Source organism: Vanacampus margaritifer, chromosome 9, assembly GCF_051991255.1.
Source record: "Vanacampus margaritifer isolate UIUO_Vmar chromosome 9, RoL_Vmar_1.0, whole genome shotgun sequence".
In the NCBI taxonomy this organism is placed as follows: Eukaryota; Metazoa; Chordata; class Actinopteri; order Syngnathiformes; family Syngnathidae; genus Vanacampus; species Vanacampus margaritifer.
In genome coordinates this window covers 18056682-18079503 of record NC_135440.1, presented here as the reverse complement: position 1 = coordinate 18079503, position 22822 = coordinate 18056682, and the positions used below count along the sequence as shown (strand labels likewise).

The 22822-nt window shown below is 40.7% G+C and overlaps 2 protein-coding genes across 3 annotated transcripts in view; one reads left to right on the top strand and one right to left on the bottom strand.

Moving 5' to 3' along the window:
• The window catches only part of rundc3b (RUN domain containing 3b), a 32649-nt gene that overhangs the window by 1904 nt on the left and 7923 nt on the right, over positions 1-22822 (bottom strand). The window contains exons 4-14 of the mRNA XM_077575305.1: positions 11641-11763; positions 6444-6615; positions 4839-4954; positions 4627-4760; positions 3547-3632; positions 3265-3354; positions 3094-3174; positions 2836-3010; positions 1558-1715; positions 950-1096; positions 40-143 (exon numbers count right to left, since the gene is read on the bottom strand). Of these exons, the coding sequence (XP_077431431.1) occupies positions 40-143; positions 950-1096; positions 1558-1715; positions 2836-3010; positions 3094-3174; positions 3265-3354; positions 3547-3632; positions 4627-4760; positions 4839-4954; positions 6444-6538 (1186 nt within the window). The 5' untranslated portion in view covers positions 6539-6615; positions 11641-11763. The remainder of the gene's footprint in view (positions 1-39; positions 144-949; positions 1097-1557; positions 1716-2835; positions 3011-3093; positions 3175-3264; positions 3355-3546; positions 3633-4626; positions 4761-4838; positions 4955-6443; positions 6616-11640; positions 11764-22822) is intronic.
• LOC144057567 (ATP-dependent translocase ABCB1-like) lies at positions 6546-22399 on the top strand. 2 transcript variants are annotated; one of them, XM_077575294.1, is made up of 28 exons: positions 6546-9225; positions 9320-9369; positions 9464-9527; positions 9635-9797; positions 9876-9918; positions 9985-10176; positions 10431-10602; positions 11179-11303; positions 11420-11591; positions 11682-11795; positions 12363-12473; positions 12561-12686; positions 12767-12970; positions 13052-13222; positions 13402-13563; positions 13660-13851; positions 13929-14075; positions 14199-14303; positions 15727-15804; positions 16985-17068; positions 17152-17355; positions 17571-17671; positions 17765-17905; positions 19017-19173; positions 19259-19456; positions 19829-20035; positions 20695-20841; positions 20911-22399. In XM_077575294.1, exons 2-28 carry the CDS (start codon positions 9329-9331, stop codon positions 21115-21117), a joined length of 3828 nt encoding a protein of 1275 aa, XP_077431420.1. In that variant the 5' UTR covers positions 6546-9225; positions 9320-9328; the 3' UTR covers positions 21118-22399. The 2 variants fall into 2 exon arrangements, with proteins under 2 accessions (XP_077431420.1, XP_077431417.1); XM_077575291.1 differs by having other exon boundaries at positions 9464-9545.

Genomic DNA, 22822 nt, shown 5'->3' with positions numbered 1-22822 from the left:
CAGCATGGAAGGCTTTGCTAGCGAACGTTACTCGTTTACCTTGGCGGGGCCAGTGTGGTTTGACCTCAAGCGTTAGCGTGTGTGACGGTTCGAGGGACATCTGCGATAGGCTCATGTCCGTAGGCAGATTGTGAAGGCTCTTCCTGCGCGACAAACAAGATTGCACAACGCTTCCAGTCACGGAGGAAATTCAATCAAGTGAACAACGGCAAACGTTTATCAACAGTGATCTCTTTTCTCTGCTTTGAGCAACATCAGTTGGTAGTTGACGGTGGTAGCAGACCACAAGGAAAACGAGTTGAAGAGCACTGACGGAAAAATAGTATTCTTAAATGGTTCGGATGAGATTAGGTGAGGGTTTTGGATAAAGTGGAAGAAATTTCCATTTCTGTGATTTTCCTTTTTTTAAATTGGCAAATTGCTTGTACAGTGAAGGGACCAACCTTGCCCTGAATAGTGAAAATCAAGTGGTTGACGACCACCCAAAAGGGCTGTTATTGCCTGAGGATGCCAGAAAATGGCGGCAAATCACTATTTTTCTATTTGGCAGTTGGCCTGACTCGGTTGAAGCTTTTTCCATCAGTTCAACATAACTGCTTGGCACCAAGATACTATCAGATGGTGCCAAAGCAAAAACACAACATATTTTAGTTTTTCAGCACATAATGGGGATAGGTTAAAAAAAAAAAAATCTTTAAAAAAATGGGCAAATGCTGAACCGTGTGGGTTTACATGATTTAATTTTAGTTTTATCAACCGGTTGCTAATTTCTCTCATTATTATTATTATTATTATGGATAAATAAATACGAGCTGAGTATTGTTATTTAAAACAATAATAATACATTTTACATTGCTTCCCATGAGAACATTTCTTCTGAAAGTACTTAGAAGTCAAGCAGCTTTTGAATGTTCCACTGTATTAAAACAAAAAAAATCCCTTGACATACTCCTCCCACTGTCCGGGGCTCTTCCTGTACAGCAGCGTGTCCAAGGCAACGGCGTTGGCGTCCAAAGCGTCAGGAGAAGGCCACTGATTGGTCAGGTGGGCCGTCAGCTCCTGTCGCGACCGCAAGTCGTTGTTCTTCAACACGGTCCTGAGCACGAGACACAAATCGTTCACCAAAGGAGTTTTGATTTGATTGACACTAAACATGTTGTTCATCCATCATGCCATATTTAGAGCCATTTCTAATATTTTGCCCTCTCATGGAGCTAAATAATGCAACCATAATTAGAAACTCCTCATGACAACTTTAAATCACTGTCTCCAAACGAATGTGTCGGCATTATTCTTAAATTGAGTGGGTTAAGCCTCATCAGCCTTTGACGTGCACACATCCACCCTCGAGCCCTATTACATTTCAATAAATGCGACTTCATTTGCATTTAATCATAGTGAGAGCGCCGCTTCAGCCCCACGAGTCGTCTTCAATTAAGAGATTTAGGCGCCTACATTGAATTAGTTGTCACACAAGGGAACTAAAGGCTTTTTGAATGCAACTCTGCAGCGTACTAAATGACCACCGAGCCGCTTGCCCCGCCTCCGCAGACTCACAGTTGATCCTGCAGTTCCAAAATGATGAACTCCAGCTGCTCCTTCTCCAGCGAGTGTGACAGGTGTGTGTCCATCAGGTTCTGCTCAAGAGCTTTGTGGTGCGACGACGCCTCCGCCAGCTGCGCCTCGCGCAGACGCACCAGCTCCTCCAGGTAAGCCTGACATGAAAAGCAAGACATAAGTCATTAGGATTTACTTGCTTTTTTGGGGTACTAAATTGTACCAGTGAATAGTAAGGGATGATTCATGATTATGTCATCTGGGTGCCAATAATTGGGAATCATCATTTAGACAAAAGTAGTGCTCCGTTTAAATAAGTTGTGATTCATTTAGACCAGGGGTCTGCAACCTGCGGCTCTGGAGCCTCTTTAGTCCCTTTCGGCTCCCTCTGGCTCTTTAAAAATGAATTAGTAGACATTAATATATATTTTTTTAACATATTTTTATTTTTGGGATAAAATATTCTCGAAATTAATTAATGATTTAGATTTTTTTTAAATCAATTAAACATTAAAAAAAAATGTCAGTGTCCATGACACATTTACGTTGTCAGAAAAAAAGTAAGACGAAAAGTAAATTAAAAAGTTGTAAAAATTACCTAAAAATGTCCAAAAAGTGATTTAAAAAGAAAAGAAAGCCAAAAATGTCAGGGAATTTAAAAAAAATTAAAAGGTAGAAAACATTCATAAAAGCAAACATAAAATGCCCCCCCCAAAAAAAAAAAAAAACCCAAATGACCATAAAATATCCACAAAATTGCCAAAAATGTCAGAAAATTGCTAACAAAAAAGGTAGAAAAAAATTGCCATAAAATTAGGCAGAAAAGAAAACATTTGAAAAGTATCTACAAAATGTCCAAAACCAAAAGAAGAAATTCCGAAAACTACCATAAAATGTACAAAAAATTGCTCAAAATATCAGAAAATTGCGAGCAAAATGGGCAGGAAAATAATGTCAAAAAAAAATAGCCATTAAAATGTCTCAAAATGGAAGAAGAGAGGCAGAATTTGACCATAATATGGCCATAAAATTGCCACAAATGTCAAATCTGACAGAAAAGCCTAAAAATATCTGAAAAATTAAGTATAAAAAATTACAAAAACAATTTTTGGGGGGCTAATATGGCTCTTTTGACAGGAAAGGATGCTGACCCCTGATTTAGACAAAAGCAGTGCTTTAACGCCAATTAAAACCCTTTCGAGGGGCACACAATTCTTAAAAACTGCTACTTTGCAGTCATTCCACTCATGTATTTTTCTTATCTATGCTCAGGCGCACCTTCTGCTCCAGCGCCAAGCGATATTTCTGCTCAAAGCGCTTGCACTTGCTGACCAGGTTGCTCTGCTCGGTGAAGATGGAGGCGGCCGTGGCCACCTTGTCCGGGGTGCTGTGCTCGCTGCCGCTGCTGCCCAGGGTGCGCATCTCCTCCTCGTCGCTGCTGATGCTGTCGCCGCTGCAACGAGGGGAGGGGAGCGATACCCGCGGCCTGGTCAGCGCACATCTGGCAACACGGCGCGCCTCGGCTGGCTCGCGTACCTCTGAGTGAACTTCAGGTAAGGTGTGTAGTCGATGACGGAAGGGCAGCTGACGTCCAGACCCTCGCCTTTCAGGCAGAAGCTAAGGAGATGAGAGAGGATGATGGAGGGGGGTCGGTAGGTGTTAAGACAATATGTCCCTCTGACCTCATCTATGGGACAACGTCAGTACCTGAAGTCGATGGTGTTGAGTCCAATGAGCGTGTCGGCCAGAAGCCCCGCCTCCTCTCCCAGCATGATGGCCCCCTCCTCATAAAACCTCCTGCAGTCGGGTTTACTCACATTATTGCTCCTCTTTTTTATTATATTTCTATATATTTATATAATGATAATAGTCGTGTCAAACTGTAGTCAAATTCAACAGTGCGACGTAAATGCCTTTTTGACAATATTAATATTTGGCTCGATTGTGCAGGGTTAGCTAATGCAGTGCGAAAAAGTCACACACTCAAACCTGGTCGTTCTTATGTCCCTCAGAGCGGATGAGACGTATTCAGACAGTCTCTTCTCCATTAGAACCAATCGGATCCAAGCTCGACCCTATTGACAGGAGATGATTGTTTTATTATTGGCATTTGCTTCCGAACGTTTTTCCAATATGGAGAGAAAATTGGAAAAGAAATCTGAAAAACGCAAACGGGTGAATTGATGAACAGTAAAGTGCGTATATGAGGGGGATTACTCTGTTTTATTGCAATACTCCTTGGAAAGTTTCCACTTGTTGACTCACAGATTTATTTCTGCAATTAGCCTAAACATTTTGCTAAGTATTGTTTTAAACGACAATATTTATGTACTGGAAAGTGGCGATTGTAGATATTTTTTAAAGTAGCTGCCTAACATAATTCTTCACAACGTCAACCCCCCAAAATTCTTGACAATAATATGTTCTGTGCAGCCCAACTAGTCTAAATATGGTATTCTGGTTAATGTTGCGTTAGTGGAATATGAGTTAAGGAGCAAAATCCAGCAGTTTTTATCAATATCAGAAGGCGGCCATTTTGCCACTTGCTGCCGAGTGAAAATGACATCACAGTTGCTCGGGTCTTAGGTGGCAACCAATCACAGCTCAGCTTCAGAGGACAGGTGAGCTTTGATTGATCGTTGCGTGAGCCCCGAGTAACTGTGATGTCATCTTCAGTCGACTGCAAGCGGCAAAATGGCCGCCCCCTGAGATGGATAAAAACGGCTGCATTTTGTTGCATAATTCATATTCCAAAAATGTAATATAAATCAGAATGTCATGTTTTAGACCAGCGAGGTCACATATAACATATTACTGTCAAGAAATATTTAAGGTTGCCTTCCCCTTTAACAATCATTTACAATCTGAAGACCACATGCACGAGGTCTAACTATAGTGTTAGCGAACCAGCATTGCAGCTATTATTTGTTTTGTCGGCTGAAACTGGGTCGTGTTCTTTAGCCAAGCGTTCCTGGCTGACCTTTCCATTTGCTTCTTTAGAGTGGATAACGCAAAGTAGGCTAAGAATGCCAGATTATGGACCATTTTGGGCTCAAAATTGAGTCTCACCTTAGCTTTGGATGACCGCACATTCTCCATACTCTCAATGCTTCGAATGCAATTGTGAGGGACTTTACTGCTGGCGGCTTTGACAAAATCCCAGAAACTCCGGGAACTCTCGTAGCCAAACCACGTTGTCTGACCTGAGACAAGAACAATGTTTGTAGAAATGTGTTTACATTTTGTCAAATCACGCATAGTTTGTGTGCGTTTTTTTTAACCTTTCAGTCGATGGTTGAGGATATGCTCTAGGATGGACACAAAGTTGACCAACTCTGCAGATGAGTCATCCATGCTCTCGAAACAAGAGTGGTCCAGGAGAGTTTTCACTGAAAACCTGGAAATAAGAGATTTGGGGATGGAGATGGAGACTTTGAAATTGTGGTTGTCTTTGCCCGTAGGTGTGAATATAAGCAAGAATGTTAATACTGTATGTCCCCTGCGATTGACTGGTCGTAAGGTGGTACTCTATGGTTTCTAAGTCAGATGGGACAGGCTCTAGCTCATCCGCAACCCTAATGAGGACAAGCACTACAGAAAATGGATGGAAGGTGGCTTTTGTCTCAATAACACAGCTGGCGTCTATCCGCCCCAGTTGCAATAAACCGACTCTGTCTAATCAGATTGCACCTAATTTGGAAGGAGGGAGATTTAATGGACTCGGCTGCATAGTGTGTGTGTGCCCAACTTGTTTGTAGACCTTTTACATCAATCAAATGATCTGACTTCCCTCCCTCCGTTGCCTAGCAGCAGTGTTTGCAATGCACAAAAACACACTCACCAACGTCATCTCGTTTCCACTAAGATCACCAGCATGAAAGTAAAAATCGTAAGCGCCTACTTGCGTGTAATATTATGCAGTTTCCTTTAACATGTATATTGTTGGGTAGGCACTAGGCAGATTCGGAGTTTCAGACCCAGTTCTTCTGACTGTGAGGCAGACGTGCTAACACTATGCCACATGGTGAGGGGATACTGTACATGTATACCAATTCAATTAAAGTTCACAAAAACTAGCGAAAAAACAAACTAAAACATTTTCGTTCATGAAATTATTTTTTTACTGAATATAACTGAAACTACATTTTACTTTAATAAAACTAATATAAAAACAAAAAACTAAAATAAAGCATTTTAAAAATAAATTTAAAAAACAACGCTCTATAAAAATGCCAAAACTAAATTAAAAATCATTAGGAAAAATCCCAAACTATTAAAACCTGATATACAAGACAAAGATTTTTTTTTATTCTAGTTAAAACTATTTAAAAAATTATAGCTATTGCTCGAAAAAAAATTTTTTTTGCTGATTTAAATTACCATTTTCTTACACTAGTGTCACTCTCGAGTCTGTGACTGTCAGATGACTTATAAAAAGGGTGAATAGTTGTGCTTTTTTAAAATTCGATTTTTAATATTTGCAGTCACAAATGTAACTCCAAACACTCCCACATTCCACATCCCAGTTCGCCAGTCGATCCCAGTGCATTTTTAGACAACCTATGGCAAGGAGGCCTGGATAACGCCGAATCGAACCGTGATCCACAGTGAGGCTAACCACTAATCAACATGCCTTCAGAAGAGATTATTTCAATTCAAAACAACGCAGGTAATGCGAGAGCTGCCACAGTGAAAATTTGAATTTCCATGCCTATGACTAATTGTGCTTGAATCTAAAGTCGTGTTTAGAGACATCACAGGGTGTGACGGTAGAGGCAGGTCAGGTGTGTGACGCTCAGGTGCTGTTTTGATTGCAACATGATGAAGATGGTGATGATGATGAAGAGGAGCAGGAGGAGGTTGATCATGATGGGTAGTGTACTTACCGGCATACGGTCAGCAGGTTCCTTCTCTCCACCGCCGCGCTCCTGCCCGCTGCCCGCTTGCGACTGACGTACAGCCCCGCGCCAAGGGACGCCATCACCCGCACGAGGCCAGCCTGCCAGCCGGAGGCGGTGCTCACAACTTGCAGCGGTCAGCTACAGCTACTCTGCTTGCCTACGTCACAGGGCATAGATGAGGGGGGCTCGAACCGGAAGTAGTATCAAGTTACACTCCGGGGGAAATAACGCTATTTCCGGTGATGATTTTCAATATCAAAGCTCAGTGGGGTAAGATGCGATTTCTCCCTGTTCTCCACCCCGAAAACAAAATATGACATGATTTTTACACTCAAAATGTGGAACTACATTGTCTTCCGCGTTTGTGAATGCAATTTCAATGATTGGACACTGACGTTTTTCTGTCGTGACATTATTGTGAAGAAGCTAATATATTTGGTTTCTAAATGTGCCCCTTATTTTATTACACACGACTGCGATTAGCAGTCTTGTATCTAACGCCTGTCCTGAGCCGAGTGAGTGTTTTTGGTTATTTTTGCGGATTGTGTCCTCAAACGACTTGAGACGATGAGTAAGTAGTGCGACACCCGTTGGAAGCTAAGAGGATCGTCTTGTCTCACTAACATCAAATAGTCATGTGACCGCAAAATACACACGGAATAGTAATAAACCCCATAATAAAGCAGTATCGTACTTCATTTAAGGCCTTTATCATGCCAAAAGTTCCGGAGGTCCTCGTTTTACGGCGGAATTCCGCTCTCACGGCGGCGACGTAGTCCGAATGTGTACGTAAATCGAAACATGCGTACACGGGGTTTATGCTCATGGCTATCGTGCATAAGGACTGTAGAATTTTATGTCTCCCCCCCCCCCCCCCCCCAGAAAACTTTGATCACTGCACACCGATTGTTTTTTTCCGTCTTTTTATATTGATTTTCTTTTTTAAACATAGTTTCTAATACCAACCCCCTGACTGGGCGACTATTTTACAAAACACTAGTATTCTACTAAACAATACAAAATAAGTGTCTCCCTCTCCATCACTCTTGCTAGTATAGAGTTAAGGTGTCAGAGGGTTTAATAGACACAAATTATAAACCCTACCTTTGGCCACCATGCGGGGATTCTTAACTTTTACAACCTTATCTTACAAAATTATGTGCACACCCGTTAGACACTTGCACGCTCTTCTATTTTATCGCCCTAGCTCCATATTTACCTTTGTCCTTTTTGTTGTGTAATCATTTGGACTTTAGCCAATAGCAGGACAAGACATGGATCTAGGAAGGAAATTGTGTGCTTTAAGTAATAATAGGTTTAAAAAATAAAAAAAAAATAGAACTGAATCAAATAGCATACTTTGCTTCATTAGCATTATCAGGACAAACATCTTGCTAGTCACGCAACGGTGTATATTGCCAAATATGTAATGCCAATTACTATAATTAAGACTACCAATTTTGCAAAAATACTGTAGGAGGTGGGGTGACATTTTATTCAACAGGAACAAGTTTGAGTGTTGAAACACACATTGACCCTAGGTGCAACACTCCTGATGAAGTACGTTTATTGAAAATTGTAGATGGGTGGGAAGGCCTTTATAAAATGCTAAACAATGTTAACAGTATATTGCCACTTCAAGTGGAGTTTGAAACAAAATAAAAAAGACTCATTGCGGAGCATTTACATCAGCACAATTGAAGCCACAGATTATTGTTGTCAAAGTATCTCCACAATCATAACACAAGATTGTCTGTCTTTAAAAACTGTTTACTGTGACTGTTTACGGGCTTCGGTAGGTGCTTCTGTTAGGTTCATCGACCATGAATGCCTACACGCTTCAAATTACAATTTATGAAATTTTAATTAGCTCGATTTTGGCTGCCCCGATTAGACTAACCTGATCGACGATATTTATATAAAAAATGGCCGCCCCCTGAGACGGGTTAAAACGGCTGGATTTTGATTCACAACTCATATTCCACAAATGTAATATTAATCAGAATGTCATGTTTAGACTAGTGAGGTTAATTAACATATTACCGTCAAGAAATGTTTACGATTGACTCCTTTAAGCCTCATTTTATATACTTAGCCTTCTTTTTTTTTAAGCATTCAAATCGGCAGTGTTAACACTCTTCTGTATGGTGTGTCAAATTTAAAAGACATTTATAGGCACTTAAAAATGCATCGTGTACAAAGACTATATAAAGGTGGACTTATAAAGGTGATAAGGGTCACTGTTTTGACGTTAACATTTAGTGGGTCTGTCAGTTAATAAATTCACTTTTAACCATGATGCCTAATAAACTGCCATTATGGTTTGACATTGCAGTGTGTTTGCTGTGATGGGTTAAATACAGGTCTATTTTCCTGTGTGTACATGACAATTATTATTTTTATTTTTTTAAATCATGCTGATCCTGATATCAAGTGAGTACGTGAAAACAACAAAGATGATATGTGGAATCAGATTTGGGGTGGGGGGGTTGTGTCCAAAGAGCAGCTGAGCAATGTGTTTATTCTTGTGCGCCATTATTACAGCCACGTGAGAGGGATGGAAGAGGAAGGAAAAAGGGGGCGTGGAAGGGGTGGTCATCCGTTGGCCTAGGTGTGAGTCTGTGTGTGTGTGTGAGATCGCCATCGCTGTCAAACATTAGAGCCAGCGTGTGGAAGGAGGACAACAGCGCACGAGGAGCGGGGGTGTCTGTGTGTGATCACCGAGCCTGTCAAACATCGGAGCCCTGCGCGGAAAGACAACAGTGAGGTGTGATGTTTAGACTTTCCACTGGGTCATGGGTTCATTTCCAGCACGGACTCATTTTTGTGAGCTGATTGTACACCGTCTTCCCTCTTGACAGGGGCCAGACATGGATGAAAAGGATAAGAACCGGAAAGATATTTATTTAAGGTAATGTTTTGTGACTAGCTGAAGATAATGCAGTCAAGTTTGCATTTCAAAGAACTTGAGAGCAATTCGATTGACAGTTTTATATTTGATCTAGTGATCTCAAAGATGAGGCCGGCAAAGGTAAAAAGAAGAAAGAAAAAAAGGAAAAGTTACCTATGGTTAGTGCCATTGAACTGGTAAGTTATCGGTCCCAATTTTGTGCAGCTCCTCAAATGCCTTGAAATGGCTTGTTTTAAAAGCATTCTTCTTTTTTCACTGTGCACAGTTCAGGTTCGCAGATTCCAAAGACATTGCGCTGCTCTTCTTTGGGACCCTAATGTCGATGACCCACGGGGTCGTGTTGCCTCTTATGTTGGTTGTGTTTGGAGATATGACAGACAGCCTTGTATCGAATGCTGCATCAGGTTACCTCAACGCCAGCAACTCGAGTGAGTTCACAGAAACACTCGGTTACTGATTGTAATGACAGACCGTTACAACACTTGTTTTTTTTTTCTTTCCCCCAGATATCACTTTCCCAAACAGCACCATACAGGAAGAGATGACCGGGTAAGAGTAAGATGACGCCTCGTAAATCCATCTGATCTGATTTCTGATCTTTCCATCGCCTTCCAGCTTTGCCGTCTACTACTCCATCCTCGGGGCACTCGTGCTGGTGGCTGCCTACATGCAGGTTGCTTTCTTTACGCTGACAGCCGGACGGCAGGTCAAACGCATCCGGAAGTGTTTTTTCCACAGTATCATGCGACAGGACATCGGCTGGTTTGACGTCAACGAGACGGGAGAGCTCAACACTCGTCTGACTGAGTTAGTAACGTGCACTCACTCGCCTCTTTGTTAGGTACAACATTTTTCTGATGGTGTCAACCGAAACTGACTTGTTGTGGAAGGTGCTACTGTTTTGGTTAGCGACAGTTCATATAGACTCCGCAGTGAACTCTAAATGCTCAAAGTGTGAACAATCATATCTTTGATTAAAAGTTATGAGCTTAGTTAGTTACTCTGGAAGTCAATCTGATGCTCAAGATAAATTGACTGACATTTTGTATCTACGTGGACAGCGATGTCTACAAGATCCAAGAGGGTATTGGAGACAAGGTGGCCATGTTGATCCAGTGCTGCGCCACTTTCATCACATCCGTCGTCATCGGTTTAAGCAAAGGATGGAAGCTCACTCTGGTCATTCTGGCCATCAGTCCCTTGTTAGGTGTCATGGCTGGACTTTTCAGTAAGGTAAAAGCTTGACTTTGGTCCACCCTAGCCAGCCTTAACCCTGGAGAACCCAAGAACCATTTTCTTCTTTGGAAAATGATGAATTATACATCAAATGACTGCTATAAGTTCACTGAACACAAAAATATGTTTTTTCAATTTTAACCCTTGTTTTTTGAACTAGCTCAGATTTGCTAATTTATCAAAATATATATATAAAACATACTCCTAGGCATTCTGCAACATGATATGAAATAGATTAACAAAAAAAACCCACAATTTTACCATCTGATGGTTTGCTGAGAAGATGGTTTTGTTTGGATTGATTTCCAGCTCAAAAAAACAGCATGATGCCAGCCATCTTGTCACCACCACTCTGGCTCATGTAAGTGCAATATTCAGCCACTAGATGGCCCCATGCAGGGGTCAGAAGTGGCACTCTGGACTTTTGAAGTTATTTGTAAAAAGTAAAAAAAGGGCTTTGTTATTTGAGTAGCAGAATTTATAGGGGCCAAATTTGACCCCGTGGGTTCTCCAGGGTTAAGCTTGAAAGCAAGCCTATTCTTGCCGAGCTCATACTGTAAGGCCTTTTGCTAGATGCTGGCGTCATTCACTTCGAGAGAACAGACCGCTTATGCCAAAGCGGGTGCAGTGGCAGAGGAAGTGCTTTCTGCCATCAGGACAGTGTTTGCTTTCAGTGGTCAACAGAGAGAGATTGAGAGGTTTGTGTAATTATCAATCCCCAAAACATGTCGAGGTTTGTAGAGGTGTGGAGGATATTGCTTTAATACCAGGAAGTTATAGGTGTGGTAGAGTTCATATTTGTTTTGTCTCACAGGTATCATAAGAACTTGGAGGATGCCAAAAATTTGGGAGTCAAAAAGGCAATCAGCTTAAACATCAGTATGGGCGTCACCTTCTTATTGATCTACCTTTCTTACGCTCTGGCCTTCTGGTACGGGAGCACGCTCATTTTGAGTAAAGAGTACACCATCGGGGTTGTACTTACAGTGAGTAGCGGCATGAAGACCTCAAACGTCAAACATTCAGAAGACTCACCAAAGTCTTTGAAGCCAACAAATGAATGTTTGTGTCTTCAGGTTTTCTTTGCCGTCATCATTGGAGCGTTTGCCTTGGGACAGACCTCACCTAACGTCCAGTCATTTTCCAGTGCCCGAGGAGCTGCACACAAAGTTTACCGTATCATTGACAATGTAAGGAAATCTATATTTTCTCCTTCGCATTCAGAGAGATGGCATTTCCTTTTCTGTCCGGCTGCTGTCAGTTTATATTAGTGAACGTGTGCGAGTGTATTCTGGCGCTGCATGATGCAAGCTTTGATATATCCAGCAACCTGGAGGCTGGAATTTGCTCTAATTGGAGCACCCGCTGTTTGACTGCGATGACTAAATCGACCCGCCGTTTGCCTTCAACGTACAGTATTCACCCAAATTTGCATAACAAGTATTTAGCAAAGTGACACTTGCTTATTAAATTCACCTAGCGGGTCCGATTCATTTAGATAATCACAAGGTAGCTTTTCTTTACAGTCCATGCTTAGGAACTCAAAACAACCTCAGACAACAATGACCTTGTTAATGTGAACATATCCCGAGCAGAGCGGCTAAGCTGTATAAATAAACCTGAGCTTTGTTCAAAACTTTGTTTAACCTGCACAGCAGACAGTCTTCCTCGCATTGTCTGTTTAGCCTTTGTTTAGCATCAGCCCTGCTGTGACCAAACTAACTAAAAAAAACTAACAGAAACATTTGACTCCACAGATACCAAGCATCGACAGCTATTCAGAGAGCGGCTTCAAGCCCGACTCAATCAGTGGGAATATAGAGTTCAAGAACATCAACTTTAACTACCCCTCCAGGCCAGAAGTTAAAGTAAGCTCCTCACTGACCAAGTATAACTTCATCCGATACGAACCCCCCAGCTACATATTTATACTCCAAAACGGTCATCGCTTGCAGGTATTAACCAACATGTCCTTGAGTGTAAAGAGTGGACAGACCATCGCCTTAGTGGGAAGCAGCGGCTGCGGGAAAAGCACCACCATCCAGCTGTTGCAGAGGTTCTACGATCCTCAGCAGGGATCTGTACGTGCATCATTCTAAACCCTTATTACTCAAAAGATCAATTCAGTCACTTCCGAATCCACTTGCGTCCCTCTTTCTAGGTATCTGTTGACGGTCATGACATCCGTTCTCTCAATATTAGCTACTTGCGAAAGATGATCGGCGTGGTGAGTCAAGAGCCCGTCCTTTTTGCCACCACCATATCGGAGAACATCCGATACGGCCGAACCGACGTGACGCAGAAGGAGATCGAGCAAGCCGCCAAAGAGGCCAACGCTTACGACTTCATCATGAACCTGCCCGATGTATGACTATCGCGATTTCACCTTAAAAACAACTTTGCGCTTTCTACACTTGCTAACCATGAGACTGTTGTTGCTGAGCAGAAGTTTGAGACGCTGGTTGGGGATCGAGGGACTCAGATGAGCGGAGGACAGAAGCAGAGAATTGCAATTGCCCGGGCGCTAGTTCGTAACCCCAAAATCCTTTTACTGGACGAAGCAACATCTGCTCTGGATGCCGAGAGTGAGACTATCGTGCAGGCTGCACTCGACAAGGTAAAAAGTCACAGTTTCAAATGTTTGGGTTTCCGCCATCGTGTAAAAGGAATGAAAGAGGCATCAGGTGCTTGTTGTCTCCCCACTGGAGATAAAAAAAAACGTTTGGATATCTCGGGGTCTTGTTACCATTAATCAACTTTTCTTTCTAAAGTCAAACTTTTCAATCATTTGTGCAGGTGAGACTGGGTCGTACCACCATAATTGTGGCCCATCGTCTTTCGACGATCAGAAACGCCGATATCATCGCTGGCTTCCAAAATGGAGCCGTTGTCGAGCTGGGTACTCATAATCAATTGATGGAAAAACAAGGCGTGTACCACACTCTAGTCACTATGCAGGTAATGTGATCACAAAAACACATTTGCGGGACAACCTGTAACCAGAACCAGAACCATCAGTCTTGTGCTTTACTCTCATCTTTATCTATCATGTAGACGTTTCAGAAAGCTAACGATGAAGTGGAAGAGGAGGAGGAGGAAGAGCAGTGTGAAAAAAGCCCAATTGACAAAAGTGTCTCTGGCTGCCCTCCATTGAGGAGGAGGTCTACAAAAAGTTCCTTTGTTGGTTCGGAGGGGAAAAGAGAAGAGAAAGAAAATGTGGCGGATGCCAAAGATACAACAGACGAGGTATGCTCGATATAACGAAATTGTCGCAAAGAATAAAGAGGAGGCATGATACGGCTCCTTTTCCGTATTTCCTGCAGGATGAAAATGTTCCCCCAGTGTCTTTTCTCAAAGTGATGCGTTTCAATCTTCCCGAGTGGCCTTACATTCTCGTCGGAACCATCTGTGCTTCAATTAATGGCGCAATGCAGCCCCTGTTTGCAGTCATCTTCTCCAAGATCATCACTGTAGGATTTTTTTTTTTTTTGGCAACTTAATTTTTTTTTGGGGGGGGGGGTGGTGTAAATAATTGATGTTTGAAAATGGGAGTGTTAAAGGAATGAAATCTGTCTTCTCTTTCCACCTTTCAGGTGTTTGCTGAGCCAGATTTAAACGTTGTTCAACAGAAATCTCAATTATTCTCCCTCATGTTTGCTGTCATTGGCGCTGTGTCTTTTTTCACCATGTTTTTACAGGTACGCATCACACACACGCACATTCCAATGTTATATATAATATACATAACTAGAAAAATTCCCGCGGAAATTTTGAATGGGACTGCTGACTCTTGTAAATGAGCTGAACAGTTTAAAATTTAAACCACTGGAATCGCTCAAGAAAGGTGGAAGTTAACCATAATCAACATCAACTAAAAATATCTCACGGTCCCTTTAAGAAAAATGCACTTTCACGCACACACATTTGACTTTGTAAATGAGCTGAACAGTTTAAAATTTAAACGAGTGGAATCGCTCAAGAAATGTGGAAGTTAACCATAATCAACATCAACTAAAAGTATCTCACTGTCCCTGAAAATGTATTTAAAAAAATGTAAATGAGCTGAAGAGTTTAAAATTTAAACGACAAAAATCGGTCAAGAAATGTGGAAGTTAACCATAATCAACAGAAACTAAAAATATCTCACTGTCACTTTAAGAGCGCACACACATTTTTGACTTGGAGCCGTCACGTGCCCCACATTCCATTGAGATTGTATGAGAGACGCACCCCTTGAACAAAAGCCTCTCACGACTTAACGGTTCGAGATACAGATTCAAGAAATGGCTCGTTAGAACGGCAAGGGTTTGGGGAACACGAGCATGTTCTCATTTTTTTAATCGGATGAAAAATGACCAAATGAGAGCAGGTTGAAAACTTATGATTTATCAGAAATGCAGGGGTAAAGGCGCCTGAATTTAACATGGAAGAGATAGGCGAGTTGGTCCGACTTGTCCGAGCTTAAAGTGAAAATAAAGGTACTAAATGACACCTTAGCCAAATAAAAGTTAGTTTGTCTGAAAGAAGACACTCGTGACTACAAAATGTGAGAATTTGATGTCTAGTGAGCAAAGATTGTGGCCATGGTGACGAGTTGAAGTGAAACTTTTGCAAATAGAAGTAGACTTTTCTTTTTCCCGCCACTCTAAAGCTTTCATTCCTTAAAAAAGATTTCGACACTGAGCTAAAGATGGGAAAAATTCCTACAAAATGAGCTAAAATTCGTATCGGTCGGATAACGTATGCGTGCGCAGCGTGTTTTGGAAAAAGGTGCTTGATCTGTAATTTGTTCCCCCTTTCTCCATTCATTTCCTATGGGAGTTTTTTGGGAGTTTTTGGGGAATTGCGTCGCCATGGTAACTCGGAATTCCTAGAAAAGTAATGCCGCACCGAGTCAGATCGAGCCGCATCGTTTGATACCTCATTTGTCCCGGTGCGATCTACGGTATGGGCCGCATTTTTGCGGAAAAATCGCGGGATTTTCTAGGGTGGAGAGTAATGTGTGCTGCTTTCAGCAGTCCCATAATTATAATTGTGTCAAGGAAATTTCCCCCATTGATGGTTCACCTTCAACTGGGGTGTTTAGTTTATGTCAGTGTCTTGTTTCTGTTACTTTTACAGGGTTTTTGTTTTGGTAAATCCGGAGAGCTCCTGACTATGAAATTGAGACTTGCTGCTTTCAAGGCCATGATGAGGCAGGTAAGCGAAACAATTCATCACCAGACTGAAAGGTTTTGTTACTAATCTGACTGAGTAAATATATGTGCCTTCAGATCAGGTTACGAGGTAATGACTAACATGTAGGCATACATGGTGACATCATAAATATAGTAATGTGGGGCTTAAACAGGAACAATTCAGAGGGGCAAAAATGCATGCAGAACTAATGATATGCCAGCAGCGTTTCAAAGTAGTGTTAATTTTATCTGACATTTTTAAATTTAGTCTCAGTTTTAGTCCTATTTCAATCATGCTTGTTAGTTCTTATCATAGTCAACCTCATCCCGTTTTTATTTAGTCCATTGTTAGTCAACTATAAAGCTAGCATTTTTTAGTCTTTATTTTAGTCCAAGGAAACATAATTTTATTCCTCTAGTTTTAGTCAGGACAATCATTTTACCCCTGTATATATATTTATCAGCAGATAATGTTGAACATTTTAGATCTAAAACTGTCACAATAAAATGTTCTCATCTTTTTGATGAAAAACAACTTCACATACAATGACTGTATATCAGCAAGTGGCTACTATGGCTCCATGCTATGAGCTAGCAAGTTAGCCAGCATTAGTTAGCGGTCGGATTAACATTATTGTTGGAACGTTACAGCCGTTGGATTAATGTTACGTTATAGCTATAATTTACTTCTTTTTTTTTTTTTTAACCTTTCACTGTGAATCCATCTCCTGTCCGTCCCATGTGTTTGTGCCTAGCTGCAGATTTGAAAGGGAGCGTGTCATTATGTGTCACATGACAGTGACAGATGATCAGAGACCAAATGTTATAAAATCATAAATGTTCTCGTTTTTGTCCATGATTTTAGTCCAAATACATTTTCATCTCGTCTTCATTAGTCGACCAAAACGCATTCTGATTCAGTCCCAGTTATTGTTTATTAAAGAGGGTTTTAGTCCGGTGAAAAATGTGTGTTGACGAAATTATTTTTTGTTTAGTTTTCATTGACGAAATGAACGCTATTTCAAAGAATGAATTCAACAGGCACTTTAAAAAAAGAATTACGTCTCAGCTTGACACTTTTTTTTATAGGCTCCAATATATAGACTTATGGCAAATATAGAAGGGAAAAAACGGGGTTTTCAGTTTCCTAAACCCCAAAACAATACATTCAAATTAAACAGAAACTTGTTTTGTTGTCTTAGGATCTGGGCTGGTTTGATAACCACAAAAACAGTGTTGGAGCACTCACAACCAGGCTGGCTACAGATGCTGCTCAAGTACAAGGGGTAAGGGTCCGAAGGGATTCCCCCACACATACACCCGCCATCATTTTTCTATGCCGCCTATCATCTTTCCTCCTTTTACTCAGGCTACAGGAGTACGTCTGGCCACACTGGTCCAAAATGTGGCCAATATGGGTACCGGTCTGATTCTTGCCTTTGTGTATGGCTGGGAGCTGACCCTGCTCATATTGTCGGTGGTTCCCGTCATGGCAGTGGCAGGAGCTGTGCAGATGCGGTTGCTAGGTGGGCAAGCCGCTCAGGACAAGAAGGAGCTGGAGAAGTCTGGAAAGGTGGGCGTTTGATGTCGGATAGCTTGTTGACTCATTCGTTGCCAATGACGACTATAGACGTCAAAATTTGTTTTAACTGTAGTGAAGTCTTCTCTAAATAACGGAAGCTCAAGGTGGGCTGGAAGGGGATCGTATTCATGTTTATGCAAGTATACAACTTTATGTCATTGGTCTCTCCAAGGCTAACCCTAAGTTATTTCATGCCGTCTCCTCAGATCGCTACAGAAGCCATCGAGAATATTCGTACTGTTGCATCTCTGACCAGAGAACCCAAGTTTGAGTCTCTCTATCATGAAAACCTCATCGTTCCATACAAGTACGAGAGACCTTTAAATCCACTGCCAAAAGATAATGAATTTGTCTTTGAGAGATCTTGGCCTCATTAACGGTTATGTTTCTGTCTTTGCAGGAACTCCCAGAAAAAGGCCCACGTGTACGGTTTTACCTTCGCATTTTCCCAGGCCATGATCTACTTTGCTTACGCAGGATGTTTCCGCTTTGGAGCTTGGCTCATTGACCAAAAACGAATGGATGCCGAGGGAGTATTCCTGTGAGTAACATCTTTTCCTGGGTTATGATTCACCATAGATAAGTCCAGCATTCACGTGTTTTGTACTTTGACAGACGATAAAGCAGAAAAAAAAAATCCAGTAGATAATTCTACATAACTGGGCTATATATTGTAATCATTTACCACAAGTTCAAAGCATGTGTAGTGCAATTGCAAATGTGATAATGCAATAACTTATGCATGTGATGGGAGCTCCACCTTTCATACTACAACTTTTACATGGAGGTCAAAGTTCATCACATTGAGCATCTACAGAAGCTAAACAATATTTATATCATTAGAAATGCATACACAACTGACCAGCCACGACAATATGACCACTTCCATAATGTAACAAGAGCTGTATGGAAAATTCTGCCTTTAAAAAGGTGTCAATCAAAAGCAAGCATTATAATTAGGGGTGTCAGGCGATTATTTTTTTTTAATCACAATTAATCGCATGACTTCAATAGTTAACTCACGATTAATCGCAAATTTTATATCTGTTCTAAATGTACAATAATTTTTTATAAACATAAAAGTGGAAAAAAAGTTAATCTAATAGAAACATGGCTGCACCCTTTCGTCATTGATACAGTAATGTCATAATTCATAAAATTGAGTTAAAATTAAAAAGATGTACTGTACTGTAAAAAAACAAAACATGTGCGATATTGATTTGTGTTGAGATCATTTTCTGCCACTAAATGGCAAAATTGCATTTGTAAGACGTTGGTGACAGCTCAGTGCATTTCCTTTTCATATTAAGAGCTATCCAATCTTTAACATAAAGTAACTTGTAAAAGTCTGCACATTTTTTTTAATTGTAGAATACAACTTGAGCCCAGTCCCCACAAATATATGCATTATTATTATTAAATTTATTATTGCTAAATTTTGACAGGCTTTCCAAGTAAAGGGCGGTCATTGATTACGTGTTAAAAAATTTTTTAGCGGCGTTAAAGGAACTTTAAAATAACTCAATATTAACACACTAATTTTGACACCCCTAATTATTATATTATTAAGTGAAGACATTTTGAATACACCTCTTTATATTGCTTAGGTGGTCACAATAAATCAACACTCAATCAAATATTGTCTCGCCCAGAGTGATTTCAGCAGTCCTGTATGGCGCCATGGCTCTCGGAGAAGCCAATTCCTTCACTCCAAACTACGCAAAGGCCAAAATTTCCGCTGCGCACCTCATTATGCTTTTGAACACAGAGCCTGCCATTGATAATCTCTCAGAAGAAGGAGAGTCACTGGTATGCAACAACCAAACCCCACCTGATTGTTATGTTTGATCCCAGACATATTGACGACTCTCGGTCTTTGTCCTTAAATCTCCAGGACCGATTTGATGGCAACGTGCGCTTTGAGGACGTTAAGTTTAACTACCCCTCACGCCCCGACGTAGCCATCCTTCGAGGGCTCAATCTGAAAGTGAGCAAGGGAGAGACGCTGGCCCTGGTGGGAAGCAGCGGCTGTGGGAAAAGCACCAGCATCCAGCTTCTGGAGAGGTTCTACGACGCCACGCAAGGGAAAGTGGTGAGGAGACACGCACACACAACTAGATCCCGCCACTTCACCTACCCTCTGTGAGCTAATGGTTAGTGTTTTTATAGCTGTTAGCCGTTTTATAGACTGCACTCCACTGGTATGACCTTGGACCACAATATTTACTTAAATGCTGCTCCTGAGTTCATCCTGATCGAATTACTGTTGCTGCTGAGAGACAAAACATTAAACGTACTGTATCACTTGCTAGCTCAGTCGTAATTTCAAGGCCTCCGTGGGAAGAGTACCCAATCAATTTTAAGTGAGGTTCAAATTGTTCGAAACCTGCACCACGTAAATTCTGCTTGAGACTTGACTTCACCCATTTGATTCACATCTTATGTCATTTTCTTTCTTTCCCAGGTGATCGATTCCAAGAGTGTGAAAGAGCTGAACATTAACTGGCTGAGGTCTCAGATAGGTATTGTGTCCCAGGAGCCGGTTCTGTTTGACTGCAGCCTGGCGGAAAACATCGCCTACGGAGACAACAGTCGTGCTGTCACTATAGAAGAGATTAAGGCAGCTGCTGAGAAAGCTAACATTCACAGCTTCATAGAAAAATTGCCAAAGGTAAAAAAAAAAACATCTGGCAACCGGGGTCTTGATCAAAACTCTTAAGTCAACCATTTCTGCCTTAACCCTGGAGAACACAAGAACCATTTTCTTCTTTGGAAAATTATGAATTATACATTAAATGACTGCTATAAGTTCACTGAACACCAAAATATGTTTTTTCCATTTTTAACCCTTTTTTTTAAACTAGCTCAGAGTTGCTATTTTATCAAAATATTTATATATATAAAACGTACTCCTAGGCATTCTGCAACATGATATGAAATAGATTAACAAAAAAAAACACAATTTTACCAGCTGATGGTTTGCTGAGAAGATGGTTCTGTTTGGATTGATTTCCAGCTCAACAAAACAGCATGTTGCCAGCCATCTTGTCACCACCACTCTGGCTCATGTAAGTGCAATATTCATCCACTAGATGGCCCCATGCAGGGGTCAGAAGTGGCACTCTGGACTTCTGAAGTTAAATTTGTAAAAAAGAAAAAGAAGGTCTTTGTTATTTGAGTAGCAGAATTTATAGGGGCCAAATTTGACCCCGTGGGTTCTCCAGGGTTAAGATGAGTCAAAAGAAACATCTCAAAGCCATTTTTGTAACGCTTGCCTTGAAGACATCATACATCATGATTTTTGCTCAATTGTAATGTTCCCTCGAGCAGAAATATGACACCCAGGCAGGTGACAAGGGGACCCAGCTGTCAGGGGGTCAGAAACAACGAATAGCCATAGCCCGAGCCATCCTCCGTAATCCCAAACTGTTGCTTCTGGATGAGGCCACGTCTGCACTCGACACTGAAAGCGAGAAGGTAGGTTTGTTTTTTCTCATCTGGGATTGTGGCATTGATTTGCATCCCTATTGACTTTTGTCCTCCCAGGTGGTGCAAGAGGCGTTGGACAAAGCTAGCCAGGGCAGGACATGCATCGTCGTAGCCCACCGTCTGTCCACCATCCAAACCGCAGACCGCATTGCCGTCTTTCAGGGCGGGGTGGTGGTTGAACAAGGGACACATCAGCAGCTGCTAGCTAAAAAGGGCGTCTACCACATGCTGGTCACCACTCAGATGGGCCACGGGAGAGAATGAGGGAATCACCATTTTTTTTGTGAAGTATTTGTGAGTGACTGAATTTACTACCTCAGCATTGGGATGAGTTCCAACTGAGTTGTTTGACTCACATTCATTTATTCTGTACAGGTTCACACAAGTTGCCTAAATGTTTCCTTGCATGTTCTTCACAATATACAAATATAAAATTTGAGGCAGGTTTAAATATCTCTCCAAAGAAGAATGTATTACTATGTTATTTTTGTTCTTCCTATTTTTGTATGCATTATTGTACTGCCAGTCTTGTTGGCATTTTGTTTATTTGTGCCATGAGCACCAATTACTTGAGACAACTAACATTAACAACACACTGCATTACATCTGTCACCGGACATATACTACTGAAGAACTGTAATAGATCAGATAGATATATTGAATGTAGTATCTAAGTTAAGAAGCTTTATTGAATGTGAAAACATTTAAATTTGAATGCAATTGTAATGTATTTGATTTGAGTTTTTATTTTTATTATTAATTCAGTTCACACTCAGGTCTGACGAAACCCAAACACTGTGAGACTCAGTTTTTGTTAGGTTTAGCCACAGGCAGGGTATGGGATGTTGGGTGCACATTATTAACTCATTTATTGCCATTGACGGCTGTGGACGTCAAAAGTTAATTTTAACTATTTCTATTAGTTTTCCACTTTTGTTAATAAGAGTATGAAAACCTAAAAAATATATATATTGAACATTTAGAACAGATATAAAATTTGTGAGTCATGTGATTAATTACAAAAAAATTTGATCGCCTGACGCAATAAAAAAGAAGATTATGAAAAATGAGGGCTGCCAGGCGCTCATTTTTTAAAATTGTAATTAATCGCATGACTTCACTAGTTAACTCACGACTAATCACAAATCTTACATCTGTTCTAAATGTAAAAAAAATCTAGGTTTCACACACTTGTTAACAAAAGTGGAAAAAATGTTAAACTAATAGAAATAGTTTAAATGATTTTTTGACGTCTATAGCCGTCAATGGCAGTGAATGAGTTAACCATCAGTCAGATCAGAATTTATTTACTGTGATAAATCAACAGTTAGAGCACTTAGACATTTTTAGAACATGACTTAAAACCCATTTTTATTCTTTGGTTTCCAAATAGGCATAAAACTTTGCACCTGTTGGTCTGTTTTATTGTTATCTTGTTTTATCGTTTTATATTTTCTGCTTGAGTATTTTTATCTGTGTACAGCACTTTGTTCCTGTTGTGGTTGTTTTTGAAATACTTTGTAAATAAAGTTGAGCTGAACTGAGATTCAACACGCTCACATTCACACTTACGGACAATAAGCACATATACCGTACCTGTACACATTAAAGTGATGAAAGAATGTAATGAGAGTCTTGAGGTGTTTGAGGACGTTAACGCATATTAATTAAAACAATGTCTACATCATTTTAGCTGTGTGCTGCCTCCTATTGGCCAAACAGACAACACACGCATCATATTTGTAGATGAATTAAGTTATTCCCTATACTATAAAAAATAAAAACAAAATACACATTTGGTTTCTCGCAGAAGAACAGCATTTATATTTAGCAGTAATAATCTGTACAATCTGTAATATGTATTGTACAATACCCTTTAAAGTAATCTAAAATTTTCCTATAGCTTTGCTAATGTGAACTGATTGCCAAAAAATGTTGAATTGGAGAAAAAATGTATCATTTTACAAAA